Genomic DNA, 17,935 nt, shown 5'->3' on the forward strand with positions numbered 1-17,935 from the left:
AAGAAAATAACATGAGAATTTCGCTGTCATTCTCGATGAAAATGTCTGATAAATTAGTTAAATTAGGATATATGATTGATATGATGTGGAGGCATTCTTGCCCTTTTGCTGCAGCAGTTGTACTCATCTATGTGACTATATTCATCCGAAAGAGAGTATGGGATTTAGACACATTGGACACATTAATAATAAACTATCTGCGTAGAGTTGTTTTGTTTCACTGTAGCGTTGCTGACCCTACCAGGTAGGTGAGCATTTCAGGACGATGAATAATAGATTGTAGAGCGTATTAAATATAGAGTGCCATTTACGAAATGAGAAGGTCAAGGTTGAACTTAGACATGATGAACAAGACACTCAGACGCAGCGAGCGAAGAACAAAGCCCTTGCGCTGCGAACAAAGAACCTGCGCTGCGTTAGTTCCATGCTAGCACTGAACCGACTCATGTTACTCTAATGAATGCAGTTGTGCCTTTGGGTTGCGCTAATTAGCAACAGCCAGGCAATACACTTCCAACTTCCAGAAAAGACCTTTCTGAACTTGAAATCACCATCAGAGTCATTAGGCAGAGTTTAGACAAAAAGCAACTCTTAGAGTTAATCCTTATTTTGGGCACGCAATTAATGAGAGGGGAGGGGTTAGGTACCTTGCTGGAGTATAAGAGGTATGAAACTAACGAGAAGAGAATTGAATGAATCCTCTGCCGGGATCCATACTTTCAACCTTTCGCATAGGGGGATCTATATAAACATACATAGATAGGGGGAATATATAGGGGCAATATATATATATATGTATATATTTTTTTTTATACGTATATATATATACATATATATATAGTCCCCCAATGCAAAGGGTACGACGTCAGTCTGCGCAGAGCCTGACTCCATAAGCCTGCTGCGGCCCTCATCTCTGGCTGCGGCTCCCAGGGATGCATTGAATGGCGCGCTTTCTTCTCAGCCCACATCAAACAGGGCGGCAGATTGCACTGCTTGTCGGTTGTCACTCGAGTGCTCGGCCTCTCATCTGGCATGTTCTTCCCCCGTTCTACTCTACCTCGAGCTATGGCCCAAGGTGTCGCTCCTCTAAGCCCGACTGTGCTGCAGCTTGGTGCTGCTTGTGTCGGTGGTGGCGGTAGAGAGGGAGGAAGAGGAGGAGGAGGGAGAGAAGGAGGAGGAGGAGGGAGAGGAGGAATTGAGCCGTGGTGACAGGGCGCAAGCATGGGTTCAGACGCCGTCTGCACCGTTTGCTTAATCCATCAGGCGTTAAGACCATCTCCGCGGCCGCTCACACCCTCCTCCACAACGGCAGGGTTTGTGTAACTAGTGCATGGGCCGATGTGGAGTGGATTTTCTCCCATTTCAGCGGGAAGAGAGGCGGACGAAATTAAATGATAAATGATCCTCTTGCGGGAGTACTTTGGAGTTTTTAAGTTCCGTTCTCTCCTAGCGCCCGCGACACCATCCTGAGTTCACACAAGCGCTCACATTTCTGAATCGACATGGGAAACAACGTTTTGGAGCATACAAGATCACCATGGCAACCTTGCTTCTGTTCTGTACCTCCATCTCTTTCTCTTCCCTCTTCTCTATCTCGCCTGTTTTTGACTTACTCTTTGATGAAAAAAATATTCCTTGTAGGACCCTCCTGGGGAGCAATATACCTGATTTAAATTGAGCACGATCATGGGAAAGCACACTGGGAGAATTATCAGAGGAACTTCAATGAGACAATGGATGTACATGATTCTAAAAGTAAAACCTTCACCTGGTGGGTAGGAACCACAAAGGAAACAAAGGTGAGGGGAGTTGCCATGGAGAATAAAGAATAATGGCTGAAGGCAGCCAAGGCAGGAGAGTCCACGTTAATTTGCCATCCAAAAAAGGGGAAAGTGGACAAGTCAGTAGGATGCAACACGACTAAAGGAATCTACACAATAAAGAAGACAGGAGATTGGCATTGCGTCAGTAACAGACTTATTGGCATACAGTGTAAATTTGTATGCTAACTAGACACCTTTCCATTTTAGAGAGAAAGGAAGCTATCTATGTGCAAGCCAAATTTATTTTCTAGTCGCAATGGATACAAGGTTATATCATGTAAAAAATAATTTGATATTATTATTAGGATGAATTCTTCCAGGACACCTTAATTATCCGCTCTCTGCCTGTGTCTCCTTATCGTACTGAAGTGGAGAGTGAAGAGAAGGTGGAGGAGGTAGTACGGATAGTGGTAATGGATGGAAATGGACCTATAAGGGATGATGATGTAAGTAAAGAAAGGAGGGAAGCGAGCAGTACTTAGACAGAATTTCCATTTAATAACTTTAGAGTGGCTGGCAAGAGCACTTTGCTTGTCATTTAACCATAGGCTACTGGCAGGAAAATAACTATTGTTACTGCTATTTAAAAATATGTTCACGTTATGAATACATTGAATTGATTATATATTATGTGTATACATATTGACATATATATATATTATATATATATATATATATATATATATATATATATATATATATATATATATATAAATGAGAGAGAGGGAGAGATTAAGGAAACATTTATTAGTTATTATTCTTTTTTTCATTCTCTTTTGATGTTCAATGAGTATAAAAGAGGTATTTCTGTTTTGTCCTATATCCTCCACATCCCAGTTGAGGTGAAACTCAGCCAGTCCATAGCCCACCCAATTCAGCATAACTGTCCTCGTATGAATATGAGGAATAAAATGTGTGATTCCCTTCAGAATAACCTTCTTTCAAAGGTTCCAACTGTCATGTATGAGCTGATCCAGAATATCTTACTTGAAAGAAGACCGAAGCTGTTTGAATATTGTTTGGGTATAAAAAAACATGGGGGCACAAATGAAGCACTTGTTCATTTGTGAGCCCGTTGTGTATTCATTCTACGTTATACCCACCTCACCTGACCCTACATCCAATGAATATTCAGCCTACAACCTGCCCACGTCAACCCAATTAGCAAAATAACCCTTTCTTCTGAACACAACCTCATGCTGAATATTCATCTTAATCAGAATAATGTGTGTGAAGGCACGCCAACTATGTCAGCCGGGTTTCCGTGACAAAACCCGGCAACGTAGCGCAAAGGAGGAGGCTCTACCACAGGCCGACACCCCCTCCCTCACCCCACCAGATACACACAAACCCCTGCGTGTCCCCCGACCTTGAGAGCAGCCCCCTCTCAGCTCTACCACACCCCTGGCTGCACTCGTCCGCCATTCATCTTCCCACCCGCTTGTCCTTGAGATCCAAGCGTCGGATGCCCCCGGAGCGTCCAGCCATGGCCGCATCCAGCCACCTCCCTCCCTCCCTCCCTCCCTCCCTCCCTCTCCCTCCCTCCCACCCCCCCCTCCCTGGTCGCAACGACAGAGCGCTAGCTACACCTCTGGGATGCCTCATTTAGCACCATAGCAACCACTCAGGAAGCCAGCGCACTACATCTGGCGTTTCCTCGCCAGACGGAGTCCGTATCACGCTCCCTCCCCCCCGCCTCCCCCCTCTTCCTCTCCCGCCTGCTGCCGTGCTGCGCATCTGTACACCACCGTAAGGGCTTACTCATCTCCCCTTCCGACCAGCTGAGATCCACGCTCCCGTTCCGGAGAGGGGGAGGGGGAGGGGGAGGGGGAGGGGGAGGGGGAGGGGGAGGGGGAGGGGGAGGGCGGGGTCAGGGATGGGTTCACTTCATGCTCAGCGATGAGTCATCCTCCCGTACAGGGGGGTTCTCTGAGTTAGCATGGGTCCCCTGTTATTAACCCCTGGGTGCTGCGTGTGGCTGAGGTGATGGGTTGAGCTAAGGGGTGGGGTTGGGGGGGGAGGGAGGGGGATGGCCTTCTGAGATATGATGTCCTGCTGTCTGCTTATCCGTTGCAAAGTCACGCTATAGGCCGCCAAAGGCTCCGAATCAGCCTGAGCACATATTACTACTGCCTTCAACAAACAGGACCACAGGAAGGGGTCACATTGGAATATCTTAAGCCAGGACAAATATCCCCGGCATCCCCATCCCCGTGCGGCTTTGCTGCACAAACACAATCTTCGGAGAGATCCAGGGGGTCTTCTCCCACCGTCTTTTATCCACGCCACCAACAAAGAATCCCACCGCCCGGCGCCCCTTTAAGATTAAGTCGTCCTGTCTGATATTATTTTTTTGTTGTAATTCTATTGTTATTCTATTTTCACAGATTAATCGAATTTTGTTACGACACATCTTATTCGTGCATCTGGAATTATCAGATAATTGGATCTGGCTTCAGTCGGGGTGGTGGTGGGGGGCTGGGGTGGCACGCTGAGAACAACACATATCTAAAGCTCTTTTTATGACTGCGGAATATTTGATCTGTCGGTCGTGGACAGCGCACTGTAGCCTTAATTCAGCAGACAAATTGTTTCAATGATATTATACGTGTCGCTGTGTGCATGCAAAGGGGTTATGCCATCTGTGCGCCACAATAATGGATGTGTGCACATGTGCGCGCATGCTGGAGTACATGTGCAAGCGTCTTTGCGAGGCATCTGAGCATTCACTGCCTCCGGCGATGTGGAAGCACATTAAAGGCTTTGAGACCAACCAGTGCTCGGTTGAATGCTTAAGGCATATTTATGGCAAGGAGAAATATTAATTCCTGCCTGTTTTATGAATACAGTACCATGCTGGAGGATTTCAGGTATTTCACTTGGAATATGAAATCCCTGCAGAGTCTCGCACCACTTTTGAAGACATTGCTGTGATACACTGGCATTAGTCTTGAAATGGTTCTTATGATGGATGGCTAGATTTGATTGCATATGTCTTCATATGGTTTCCTCTGGATGTAGTTGGTGTAATAGATGAGCATCAAGGCAGCATAAGAAGTCGCTTTTCGTGTTTTTTGGAAGGTTGCCAGCCAGGCCTGGAAGCTTAATCGTCTATAGATAGTTCACAACAACACATGGTTTTAAACATAAATGCAGACAGTGGGCCACTACCAGCTGCCAAGAGTAAGGCCAATGAACAGTAAAAAAGATATGACATATATGGAAACAATCCATTATAACCTTTATTGGTCTTTTTTTGTATTTAAATGTAATTTTAATTTGTGTTTTTTTAATGGTATGTCATCACTAGTTCATTCTTAACCAATGCACAAGCAATACCAGAAACCATCGGCTATCATCTGATGACCGGCTATTGTCTGATGACCGGCTATCGTCTTCACCTCTTGGGACAACTGGCACTATTTCCGGGGTTCCGGTGTAGCCGGATAATGGATAACAACTATCCGGGCCAAGAGTTTCTCTTCCGCAGAAAACACAGTCATCAGTATTTTCGGTCGGTGTATCAGGTACAGACTACATGCCAGCTAATCTCTATAAACAGATATCAAAGCTAATAGAAAGCGACATCATTGTGTATAGAGACAGTGATGAGAACGTGTTGACGGTGAGATGAAAAAGAGCAGTGTTAAATGCAAAACAAATACTCCAGGATGGATTTACTAGAAGAGCTCCGAGCTGTGCATTGTTGTCAGCAGAACAGCGAGGATGTTCAGCATACATTACAGAATCATGCTTCAATATCAAGATACTATGGGAAGGACCCATAGTTACTCAAAGGCTTATGTCCAAAACAAACTGATTTTGTTTGCTCTCTGTTTTTCATTTTTGTTGAAATCGATTGACAAGTAAGTAACTGAAGCCGAAATTCAAATGCAAAACATAAGTAAAGATAGAGTGCAAATTACAAATTAAGAGCAAAAAGTTGGAAAGATGAGTGTTCTTTGGGCTGGCACTTGTTTTAACATGTGAAAACAAAATGAAAAGACAGGTTTACTTCAAAGTATTGATAAATAACTGTGGAATAATGTGTCACTAGCTGAAAGTGGCTTCGCTTATTTGCTTATAATGAAAACTGCTGCAGGAAAGAGGTTTTAATACAATCTCCTGTGCACTGGATTTTAATTCTTGAAACTATATTCATGAAATATGTTTATTTGAGCCCCTTTCATGTGCAAATATTATTTATAAACCAAGTAAACCCTTCCCTTATTTGACCCTTTACAGAACAACTGAGTGGGACGAAAACTTCTCCTCGCCTGCTAAGACGTTAGATATTATGAGTCCTAAAATAAGACTCTGAAAGCACCAAAGGCTCAGAGGACGTAGGATCGATCTGAAATAAAAACAATTACGACTCAGCCTATTTGTCCAAATCATCTTGAATAACTCCAGATGGCAACAATGGAGGATGTTCAGACCAGGCCAACATACAAATAGGAAAAATCGCATAAATATCAATTTATTTCAGACTTCTCCTCTGCAATGCTGTGCTTCCGCCGGCATCGTCCTCACCACTCACTCCCACTTCACCACGATTAATCCTGCTTAGAAGACGGATGCGCTACAGACTAGCTCCGCCTGCTGTGTGCTCTCAACTACCTCACTATACTAAGGATGTAGAGGCGCTTTCTCTCTCTCTCTCTCTCTCTCTCTCTCTCTCTCTCTCTCTCTCTCTCTCTCTCTCTCTCTCTCTCTCTCTCTCTCAAACCCAGATGGATTAAAGACTTTAATTATAATAATAATAATAAACACACTGTCAGCCAACCCAATATTAGTAATTAGCGCTGGCCACTAATCCCGTATCTTTGTTTCAGGCCAATCAATGCGTTGACACGTATAAGACTTAGTTAGCTCCTCTTCCTCATTAGGCTAGTCTGAAACACCTGTCAAAATGCATCGCTACGCAGCTCTGCTTGTGCTAACAGCAGCTCTGACCGAGGGCTCGCCCCGCTAAGCCACACCCCAGGGGTGAGGCGTTATTGGAATGAATCATCCGCTTATAAATGAGTGCTGACAACTTGGGCTCCAGCTGCGTGCACCAGGAGTGGGTACAAGGTCGTCCAGGTGAGGACGGGGGACAGGAACTAGTGGGGGCATCCGTCTTACTTTGACCAGTGTGTGACTGTAGTTTGCTAATCCTGTCCTCACCGATGGGAGAGCACTCATAGTAATGAAGAGAGGGATTTCCTAGAGTGAATATATATTCAAAGAGATTCTGAACCATTCTAGAGAAGAGGAACACAATGACTCACAATAAAGTCTGATGGGAAAATGATTAGGAAGCAAGGAGGGGACATTTTCTCAAAATGAAAACTCTTTAAAGTTCCCCGGTATTTCTTTACTGGAGAGTTTTCTCAAACATGCAGTTACTCATGCCTGGATTAAGAGCAGAGCTCTAGATGTGAATATATTTAATCCAAAATATATATATAAACAGGTTGCAGGGGAACATTTTGAAGCGATGAAAAACCACCAAATGATGCAACCAACTGAGCAACTCCCCCCAACAAACAGTGATGGCAAAGCTTATAGATTTCAACAGACTGCAACCACATACACACACAGGCACACACACACGGTAGTAAACACATGTTCCTTTTGAAGAGAGACGAAAGGACAGAGAAGAGGACAGATGCTGGTTTGAACGCGCCTATCATCTCATTCACCAAATCCCTTTCTCCGGCGTCTTCCTGTCTCGAATCACAGGGCTTCCGCTCCTCTTGTCTTATTTTTCCCCGCACCTGTTAACACATCAGCGCGCACAGTGACTCTACACACACACACACACACACACCTCACAGACAGCATGGCTCGCTGTGATCCGAACCGAGCAGCCTGGCTGTCGGAGTTTGTAGTGGTGATGGTGGTGGTGGTGCGGTTGGCGGAGGTGACAGCCCTCAGAGCGGGGTGGAGACGATGTCACCGCCGCTCATTGGTGGATGATCGCGGGAGGGGGGGGGGGTGTTTTGACTCGCAACCAAGGAGCTATTTGGTTTGATGTTCCATCCCCAAGGGAGAGGTCTACAGGATTTAAATTCCAGCAATACACTTAATATCCATTCGTACTTTGTGTTCTTCTCAAAAACAGAACAATAAAAAAATATTTATTTGACGTAAGCTTTGGACTAATTTTTTAAAATTGACTTCAGAGAGGGCCTCCGTTCAGAGGGGTTTGTTGTTGCGGCTGTTGAGTGTTGTGCAGAGTGCCGGCCGGGCAGGGAGCGGTGTGTTTGGTAGGCATCGAGGGTGGGGGAGGAAGCCACATCCGTTCCAGCACGGTAACAGATGGGGGGAAAACAAGTGCGGACACCACTTAGCACCGGCCATCCACCTACTCCCTCAGTGCTGCCTTGGCTAGAACAGCACGGCCCGACAGCCCTTTCTGCTGAGCCAATCCAATCCCCAGCTGTGGTTTAACAGGGGATTGAAAGGCTGCCCCCCTTGGCAAAGAGGTATACACAGCTTCCACATCGTATGTACTGGACGACAAAATGAGCTGAACACATCAGGTAATCATTTGCAACCCTTAAATAATTGAAAACATTAATCGTGTCGTATTTGTTTTACGCTCTCAGGTTTAAACCTGCGGCAAAACCAACTCCCATCATCTGTCTGTGGGGAACTGGTGGAATCTCAGCCACGGATGGTGCAGGCATTTTATAACCCAAACAGTCCCCTTCTCCACCTCCCTCCTCCTCCATATCTCCCAGTTAGGCCAACCTGGGAACAAAATAAGCTGCACTCCATCTTGAAACCCTTGACAGGATGACAGCTCTGAATTAGGTGCCAATTACATGTGCCTGAGTGACTTGTTTGGTGGGCAACTCTAAGTGGCAGCCACACATTGGACTGAGAGCCCCAGCGGTCGTTTCATAAGCCTAGCACCTGGCAGCGAAAACACCACACATGGAAAAAACACAAAAACCCACACATTTGGATTCCTGTTCTGCTTTAATTACCATCATCCTCACTTATAATGGCTTTTGGCTGGGCTTTTTTTGTGTTGCCGCCAGTACGTATTGCCTGACACTGTACTGTAGTGTCACTGTAACACAGACGTGGTCTCGTTTGGCACTCGCCAAGGGCCATTACCCACGGTTTAGAGAGGGAGATACGTGAGGGAAAGCTTATTAAGGACAAACCTTTATATCTTTATAAGGGTCACTCGCCTTAAAACTGCTGTCTCAGTTAGAACTGGCACGGCTTGAGTTCGCCGCCCTATCCTGGCGCTGTGTCAAAGCGCTCCTAGGGAAACCTAAACTACATATTTCATTGCTAATAATATGAGATGACAGAGCAGCGCATTGAACATGAAGAGAAAAGGGGGGGAGACTGAACTACCAAGGATAAAAGCAAGGCCGGTCATTTGTTTTCTAAATGTGACCTTTTCGTCTGCTTACCAGCCAGTATTGAACTCGACGTGGGCATCGAAGAAACCGACGATGGCACCAGTGGCGGCGTTCCACCCGTGGATCCGGGCTCGGATCAGACCCTCTCTCTTGCTGTTCCGGACAATCTTCACCAGGCCCGGGTAGCGCTTGTTCACATACTGGTCAAGGTTGAACTTGAGCTCCACTGTGAGATGAAATAAAGAGACAATTTTTTAGAATAGATCCGAATGCTTCACTTCATGGTGGCAGGCGGTTTTTTGATTCATAGAGATAACCCCCACGTCCCTACCTTACAAATTAAGGAAAAGCAAGGAAACTATTTACGATTTTGTTATTTTACACTTTTTGACACTTTAATCCAAAGTGACTCAAAGTGGTTTCCGAATAGGTCATGAAGAGCAGAAAGAGGTTAGAAATCTTTCTCAAGGATGCCTACAGGTAGATTGCAGACATTGGGGATTGAAAGCAGTACCTCTTGGCTGTGAGCCACAACACTCTAGCCACTATCTAGCCGCTATAATATCAACCCCAGCCTTGCATCCCACCTTCCATCCCGCCCCAAATGGAAAGCAGGGATCAGCATGGAGTTAAGGGAACACTTTTAGACAAGGAGGGGGGAGTCAAGGACAAATGCACAATTCCTCCAGGTTGCTCTATAACTCTGAGGTAGTGCACTTCAGTGCGGATGACTGCCTTTCAGAGGGGGTTGTGAGCACTCTACTAGTGGGCTTTTAGAGACGCGAGCGGCTGTCACCTCCACCCTACCGGCAAGTAAAAATTGCTGTCTCAATTTTGTTGGTGGTGGCGATGGGAGAAGTCTGTTCAGGCTTCCCCCCCCCCCCTTCAAGGTTACTGCCTGGGTGATCCCCCTGGTCTGTCGGGGATCTGCATCAGGACTTGGTGGTGCGTGGTGGGTTGCTATTTATCCGTGCTGCACCGGAGCTCTGGATCCTGGTGGAGTCTCTCTCACGACATTGATCGCGGTCTGTAGCTGGGGGAAGTGGCGGTGGGGGTATATGGTGCTGTCTTATCCCTGCCATGGCGCCACCACCACACTGTCACCAGAGAGGACTGTCAGTACTATTATCTTTCTGTCTGAAAGGCCTTACCTGATAGAGCTGTGGTGGCGGTCCCTCTTAGAGGGAAGATTGTGAATATGGAAGCAGTGACCCGAGAAGCTATCTACCCTGAGAATGTTTGACACAGAATTCAGGCCGGCCAGTGAGTGGTGAAAGATTGGCCATTGTCTATCTCCCTCGCCCCCTCCCCTTATGCTCTCTATTACTTTCTGTCTCTCTCTATTACTCTTTATCTCCCTCTCTACCCCTCAGGGCCTGTAGGCTTTTCTGCACCGAGCTGGCTTCTTTGTGCAATTCCTGTAGAGTGGCAGTAGGGTGCTGATTGTGCACATAGCCAAATGATGCATTAACCTCCAGGGGAGATTCACACCTGTGGAGTATAGAAAGTGTTTCAATCGGATGAGGTCCGTCAGATATTAACTGCCTTATTTATTAACTGACCTTGGTTGAAAAGGAGAGAAGTTATGGTCCTTTAAATACGCAAATAGCAAGCCGGACTCTTTTTCATTGCAGGGAGTTATCGACCCAGAAATATGTTTGGAGCGCAGAGTCTGTGTAACGTGGGGCAAAACAAATACGCCTCCATCAGGAAGGGAGTAATCAAGTGGAACGCAGGCTGCACAAAGAGCTGTGCCAGTTTCAGAGGCTTTAAGAAGCTTTGGGACGCTATCGTTTAGGATGCAACGCTGCTGGGAGGGTGCTACGAGAGTTATATAGGATTTGAATTCACTGAATATTCACCGAAATGCATGCTTGTTAAATAAAGATATTTCAATGCATTATTATTATTATGATGATAATAATGATAATACAATTATATAACAAATATATAATAATAATGATAATAATAATAATTTGAATACTTTTACTATTGCTACTCTTGCTTCTACTATTACTATGACAAAAAATAATAACACACACTCTTTGCAGCAAAGCTATATATATATAAAGCCTAGCTGCAAATAAAACGTTTATGTGTGAATTGGTCTCACAAATATAGCGAGGGACACACAGTTACAATATTATGGCAAAGTATTGCATCATCTGTCTCGTAGGTGTGATGGAATGCCACTGAGACACAGATGCCTAAAGCCACATCCATCACACCCACACGTGTAAAGAACCTATACATTACATCTGCCGTACCTGGCTGCGCTCCATGAAATACAACTATGGTTTATTTTAGATCAACAAGAGATGAACGCAATGTCCCTTATTGTGTGTCAGTTTCTGCAACCTCTGATATTTGCTCATTGATTTTCTCCCTATTTATACAACGCCCCACACTGCTTCTGAATAAGCCACAACAAAGATGTCTCAGAACCAAGAGGGCATGGTGCAAAAAAGCAACATAGTACACATGGAATGAATCTCTGTGTAGTTGTGTGATAACGGATAGCGATCGTTGCGTGTCTCAAATCAGATTGAAGTTACTTTGATAACTAGTCTCTGCAATGATGAGAAATACTTGTGAAATAACTCTGAGCACATTACCCGTATGACGTTCTGCACACTAGCAACGATATCACATCAAACAGGCCGACTCGTCAGCCTGCCATCGCGGGAACCATGTGGGCAAAACCACGCTCTGAAAGGAGATTTCCCACTTCGCTTTGAAGAGGTAATCTCTGCCATGGCAAGATGTCACGTCACAATGAGTGTTATCCTGCTTTGCCCTATTTGGAAGGAAAACGTATAGATTCTCTACAACTAAACACCATCACGTGTTTGAAAGTTAGCCTTGGTCATGTCTGATTTCTCTACTCTGAATCTTTACCATTTAGACATTGCTAACAGCTGAACAGCATCTAAACTATATAGTAGCTATAGCTGTTATAGTTTAGCTTTTTTCCCACCTTAAGCATTGAGTGTCCAGTTAAAGCCAGTTAAAGCCATGATATTGCCAAGATACAGTAACAGAAATGTGATTCATTATGTGATTCTGTACCAGCATCAAAGGAACTTTGATCTGTTCTTATGTTATGTTATTCATACAATCTGATAGATTGACAGGGGGGGTAGGGTTGTGAGCTCTGAAATATGTAAGCGCAAACTCTGAAGTAATGTAACTGAGTAAATTGTACGTCTAGCGTAGTCAATCAAATAAAATACACCCAATCTTTCCAAGATGGAAGGCTAAGTCTTCTGTCTTGAAAACCAAACGCTCACACATCTTCGAGGCTGTCAGATGGTATTAATAATGTGAATAAACCTCATCAACGGCATTAGCTGTCACCAGGAGTCCCATCTAAAGATAGGTGTCGTGCAGACAAGGCTAAACAGCCTTTCGTTGCGTCTGACTCATTATGCTTGCAGACAGTCTGGGTCTGGCATTGTTGGTCTCCCAGATCCACGGTGGAGATGAGCAGGGACAGGCCTGGCCCGCGTTAGAAGGTCACACAGTCAGCCATGCATGTTCACCAACCCTGAGACTCATCGGGAGCCAATGAAAGCAGCTCCCACGTCTGCACGTTAATGTCACTTCACCTGTGGCAAAAGGTAAGCGACAGCCTCAATACACTGTTGGGCAAAGGCCAAGAAGGGGGTGGGGGTGGGCCGATATTTACTCCTTTGTTCATTGGCTTTAAATGGCAGCCTTTTAAGACTGTGTGTGTGTGTATTGGGGGGAAGGGGGGAAGGATCAGTCGGTGTGGACTCCTGCTTGTTCTTCTTTCAGTCTATTTATTTATGCCTTGGTTTGCCTCTGCCATGCGAAGGGAGGCTGGGGGCCCTGTCGGCCCACGCCAAGTGTAGGAGGGCCAAGTGCGGGCTGGAACCTAGTCCAACACCACCCCCAACCCACTCGCTGGCTCACAACGCCCAGGACTGTGGAACACAGAGACGGGCATCCTCCGCTGAAATCGGCCAGGCTCCTCCTGTCTCCATGGAGACAGTGATACACCACAGTTTGGATAGTAAAGGGCAGGAGAACAAAGCGTCCCCCCTTCCCCCCCCCCCCCACACACACACACACACACACACACACACTGGATCTCCATCAATGCTACTTCTTCAACAGTAACTCTGGAGAACCTTCTCTGCAGTTCTACTATTTACTGTTTGGTCACGGATGCTTTCGTTCAGAACGCTTTGCAAGCAGTACACCCTGGCAGATACAGGATAGGCATCGTGCCCAGAACCAGAGAAACTCCCTGACCACTAGGCTAGCTAACCTCCCTTCCTCTCCATCCTATTCATTACTATAACTCCATCACACAAAAAACAAGCTACTAAGATAAACACAAACGTACGCTCACATAGATATGTGCATCGACTAGAGACAATACAGCCCAGCTAACCCAATCAAGGCTTCTTTTTAACTTATCTTAGTGGCATATTGTCTGTTTCTGGCCCGACTCCAGGACACATTATACTAATTGCTAAAGTCTACTACTTCTACCTCTTACCATATTCTGGTCTGAAAGACTGACTTTGATGAATGGGAGACACTGCCTCGACATAATAAGTGGACCTGCAACATTATACGCTGATGAGTTAGTGCATGTGTCTGCAGAGCCTGAACAGATATCAAAAGCTCAGGTCTCACACGCTCTGTCTCCCACTCTCGCTCTCTCTCACACACACACACACACACACACACACACACACACACACACACACACACACACACACACACACACACACACACACACACACACACACACACACACACACACACTTATGAATGCACACATGTGCTCTCTCTCTCTTTCTCTCTCTCTCTCTCTCTCTCTCTCTCTCTCTCTCTCTCTCTCTCTCTCTCTCTCTCTCTCTCTCTCTCTCACAAACATGCTATCCAAACAAAGTATGCTTCTCGATAAACAGCCAATGGATACATGCATTCATGACAGGAAACACACATTACTGAGCTCTTTAAGTAGCTGAGTGCATATTTACTGGATTGCTAAAGCGCTAAGAAGATGTTGAATTGGGCTCAGGTTCGGGTTGGAGATAATTATATTGAGGTGGGTGGCTGACATAGGAACAATGGTTCATTACTTGTTAAGTAGACAGCCAATGGCACAGAAGGACCGCACAGAAGCCCAAAAATATGAATTAGAATTTAGGTATTAGCCTGGCCTAGACCTAGTGAGAAAGAAGAATCAAACAATAAGAATATTCATATTTTTAAGAATATGTACTAAATAGAACAATATTAAGCTTTATGAAACAGACAAACGAACTATGCTTCAATACTATCAAATGATATAAGAAATAGAAAGATAAATAAGTGAAAGCCAAAAGCCGGGCGTCCTTAGTCATAATCAAGCATCTAAGCTTTGAATTATACAATTGAAAGCATTTTGTAAAGGTCCAATTACTTTCTGATCAACACATTAATCTGCTGCGTCAACTCCTTTAACCAAGTCGGCATTTTTTTTTAACATATAAATGAATAATAGTTAAGAAGAAAGTAGTAGTAGTATCAAAGGACAAATGTGAGTTAGCATCGCTAAGATTAGAATTGAACATTTTAATTAAATTAATCTTGAATACATTTATGTTCTTAAAACAATAACAAAAAACTCTGATTAAGACTTTATGAAAGGACTAATACGCACAGCCATCGCTTCAGCTTCCCACTGACACACCCTGCTACTCTGCGTTGAGTTAATCAAGTACAGACCCCCTGAGACTCTCCACCCACTCCCTGTTTGCTTTGAATGGGTTCAAAATGAGCAGCCGCTCTTTATGCCACGCCACGGTCCTATATCTCCTCCCGCACGCGCTCACTGGGGGCACGTTGTAAAAGCTGCATATGGTGCAATTAGGCTAGATAAATGTGCTGCTGCCAGTCATGTAATATTTTATACGGGGCCCATAAAAACACATCGAGACTGTACTGGCTTCCAGTACATCGTTCGAAAGGCATGGTGTGGGGGGGGGGGGGGGGGATCCTGGCAGAAGCATCCTATAACAACCAAGCACTTTTAATGCTCGACACTGGAAGAGCCAGTGAGAAAATAGCCAAAGCAATGCAACGATCAATGCCTGGAGTGGCTAATGTGTGAATTGGACTCTGAGCATCACTATTTGGCAGGATGGGCAGCGTGTTTATCATATATCCAACGATGGGGGATTTTCATGATATTCTGACAGTGTCGCAGAGAGGTTTTTGCCTGGTGTGAAACATGATGTTCTTCTGGATGAACATAATGTTACTCGGGAGCACTAACAGATACGCACTAACACACACACACACACACGCACACACACACACACACACACACACACACACACACACACACACACACACACACACACACACACACACACACACACACACACACACACACACACACACACACACACAGACATTGATACATGAAGGACTGAAATCAAGGGATAAAAAACACGGGTAGGCTACACAGCAAAAAAAGTGGAGATGGAGTAGGATCGGGTCAAATATATTGGCCAGTTTTTTAAGTTGATTACTTTGAGTGATTAAGGGTAGTGCATATCCAAAATCACATCTTTGAGTATTTTCATATGGCCAGAAACCCCTTTGGTCAGCGTCTGGTAAAGCCGTCTGTTCTGTGGGCAGGATGTGAATGCGGAGAACTGGAACAAATCCATCGTTTAATTGCACTGAGAGATTCCCATACGATTAAACTAGATTATATTGAGACGGTTATTGACTCCATGAATCAGTACTAGTTAGATGAGTTCAGTTGGTGTATTTCCAAGCTTACCTCAGCACCGCAATAGAGAAGAGCAGTTTCACCTGTGTGTGTGTGTGCGTGGGTGGGTGTGTGTGGGTGTAGCCAGTAAATGCTAATAACTGCTAGTAGCCTTATCTGCTAGTAGGTGCTACAGGCTAGTAGATGCTATTAAATGCTAGTAGATGCTAGTATATGCTAATGTAGGTTTTTAGTCAATGCTATTAGACCTAATACAGGCTCTTAGTAGACGCTAGTGGAAGCAAATATAGGCTCTTAGTAGCTGGTAGTAGAAGCTTATAGAGGCTTTTAGTAGGTCCTAGTAGAAGCTAACATCGGCTATAAGCTAATACAGGCTTGTAGATGCTCGTATAGGCTTAATATATGCTATTCGAAGCTATTAAAGGCCGTACCGCTGTCGCTGTTGTCATCCACCAGGATGATCTCCTTGAGGAGGTGTGCAGGCGTGTGGTTGACCACGCTGTGCACGGAGCGCAGGATGACGGACAGCGCCTCGTTCACAAAGATGAACACCACCGAGATCTGAGGCAGGTCCTCCGGATAGGTCAACTGCTTGCACCTGTCGAGAGATAAACTGTTGTCATTGGCTGACTTGATATGCAGAATGTAGTCCTACATAGCAGGCAATTATGCCTCTCCAGCGCACAACTAATTGCACATAATTGTCACCACACATTCTCCCTCACACAAACACAAACCAAAACACGTACACATACACACAGACGCAAGCCGAAACATTTACGCACGCACACACACACACACACACACACACACACACACACACACACACACACACACACACACACACACACACACACACACACACACACACACACACACACACACAAAAAAAACAAAGAACACACAAACACACACACATACACATATGCAATCAGTATCAGTGTGGTAATTCTAAATGTGTTTGTCTGCAAGCATATTAAACAAACAAGCAAAATAATTATTTTTAAGATGAACTTTTCTACATTCTCCCAACCATTGAAAAGAGGGCAAATTGCGTGCGTTCAACGTGATTTATTTTACTGCTCAAAGCTATCAGCTCCAAAATAATAAAATACAAATCAAAGGAACACTCTCTTTACTCGAAGGCCAAGCCATGGCTGTCAGCTTTGGATACACTGTGCCCCATGGAGCAGAACTGAACCGTATTGGGAGAGAGTTTTAAACTCGAGGGACTAACCTGCTGAAATAGAAGGTAGACGCCATAGGCCTGCATACCTTCAAACATAAAATACACTACCTCACTCCTGTTATAGCTCATTACATCTCAGACCATATTATCATTCATGTTATCAATTCAACTCATCTCAAACATACAGCTGAATGAAATATGGGAGCAACGTAACGTCCTCTAAAACAGATATTTGTTCTGTGTGCTTGTGTTCCCAAGTCTGGGCTTCTCGTGCCTCGTGTTCCTACCACTAACCGCACGCTTGGGGCGTGATCTACTTTGAGAGTAAGCAGTAGGCTGTAAGTCCTATCCCACAATGAGTGATCAAACCCTGCATGTGCAAATCCCATCCCTCCTACGTTTTTTGCCCTGCCTAAATGTCCCATTTTACTTTATATCAGAGGGGCGGCTGTTAGACAGAATATCAGCAAGGCTGTCATTTGGTCGTAGGTACAAAGCCGTAGGCCGCACAACAAAGATAATCCCAGCTGTGCTGATGGTCAATGTATAACGACATCAACTCAAGTGTGCTATTACTTTATTACAGCAGTTCTACAAGAGCGATTTAGTAAACAGTAATAAACCAGGCCAGCTACTTTTCATTATGTACATTTATCTGCGGAGAGTACATTTAATGTGTGCCCAGTGAAATAAGCGTCTGTTGAAAGTCGCTTTGGTGGCATGTGTGATTGCGATGAGTGAATAGCTTACGGTCTTAAATGTAGGCTAATTACTGGCTAACACCTGTAAG

The 17,935-nt window shown here is 44.9% G+C and overlaps 1 protein-coding gene across 1 annotated transcript in view; it reads right to left on the reverse strand.

Annotated features, from left to right (window-relative positions):
- galnt9 (polypeptide N-acetylgalactosaminyltransferase 9) overlaps positions 1-17,935 on the reverse strand; it is a 72,593-nt gene that overhangs the window by 34,121 nt on the left and 20,537 nt on the right. The window contains exons 3-4 of the mRNA XM_030359555.1: positions 16,388-16,554; positions 9,245-9,419 (exon numbers count right to left, since the gene is read on the reverse strand). Of these exons, the coding sequence (XP_030215415.1) occupies positions 9,245-9,419; positions 16,388-16,554 (342 nt within the window). The remainder of the gene's footprint in view (positions 1-9,244; positions 9,420-16,387; positions 16,555-17,935) is intronic.

The sequence above is a fragment of the Gadus morhua genome, chromosome 6 (assembly GCF_902167405.1).
Source record: "Gadus morhua chromosome 6, gadMor3.0, whole genome shotgun sequence".
NCBI classification, from domain to species: Eukaryota; Metazoa; Chordata; class Actinopteri; order Gadiformes; family Gadidae; genus Gadus; species Gadus morhua.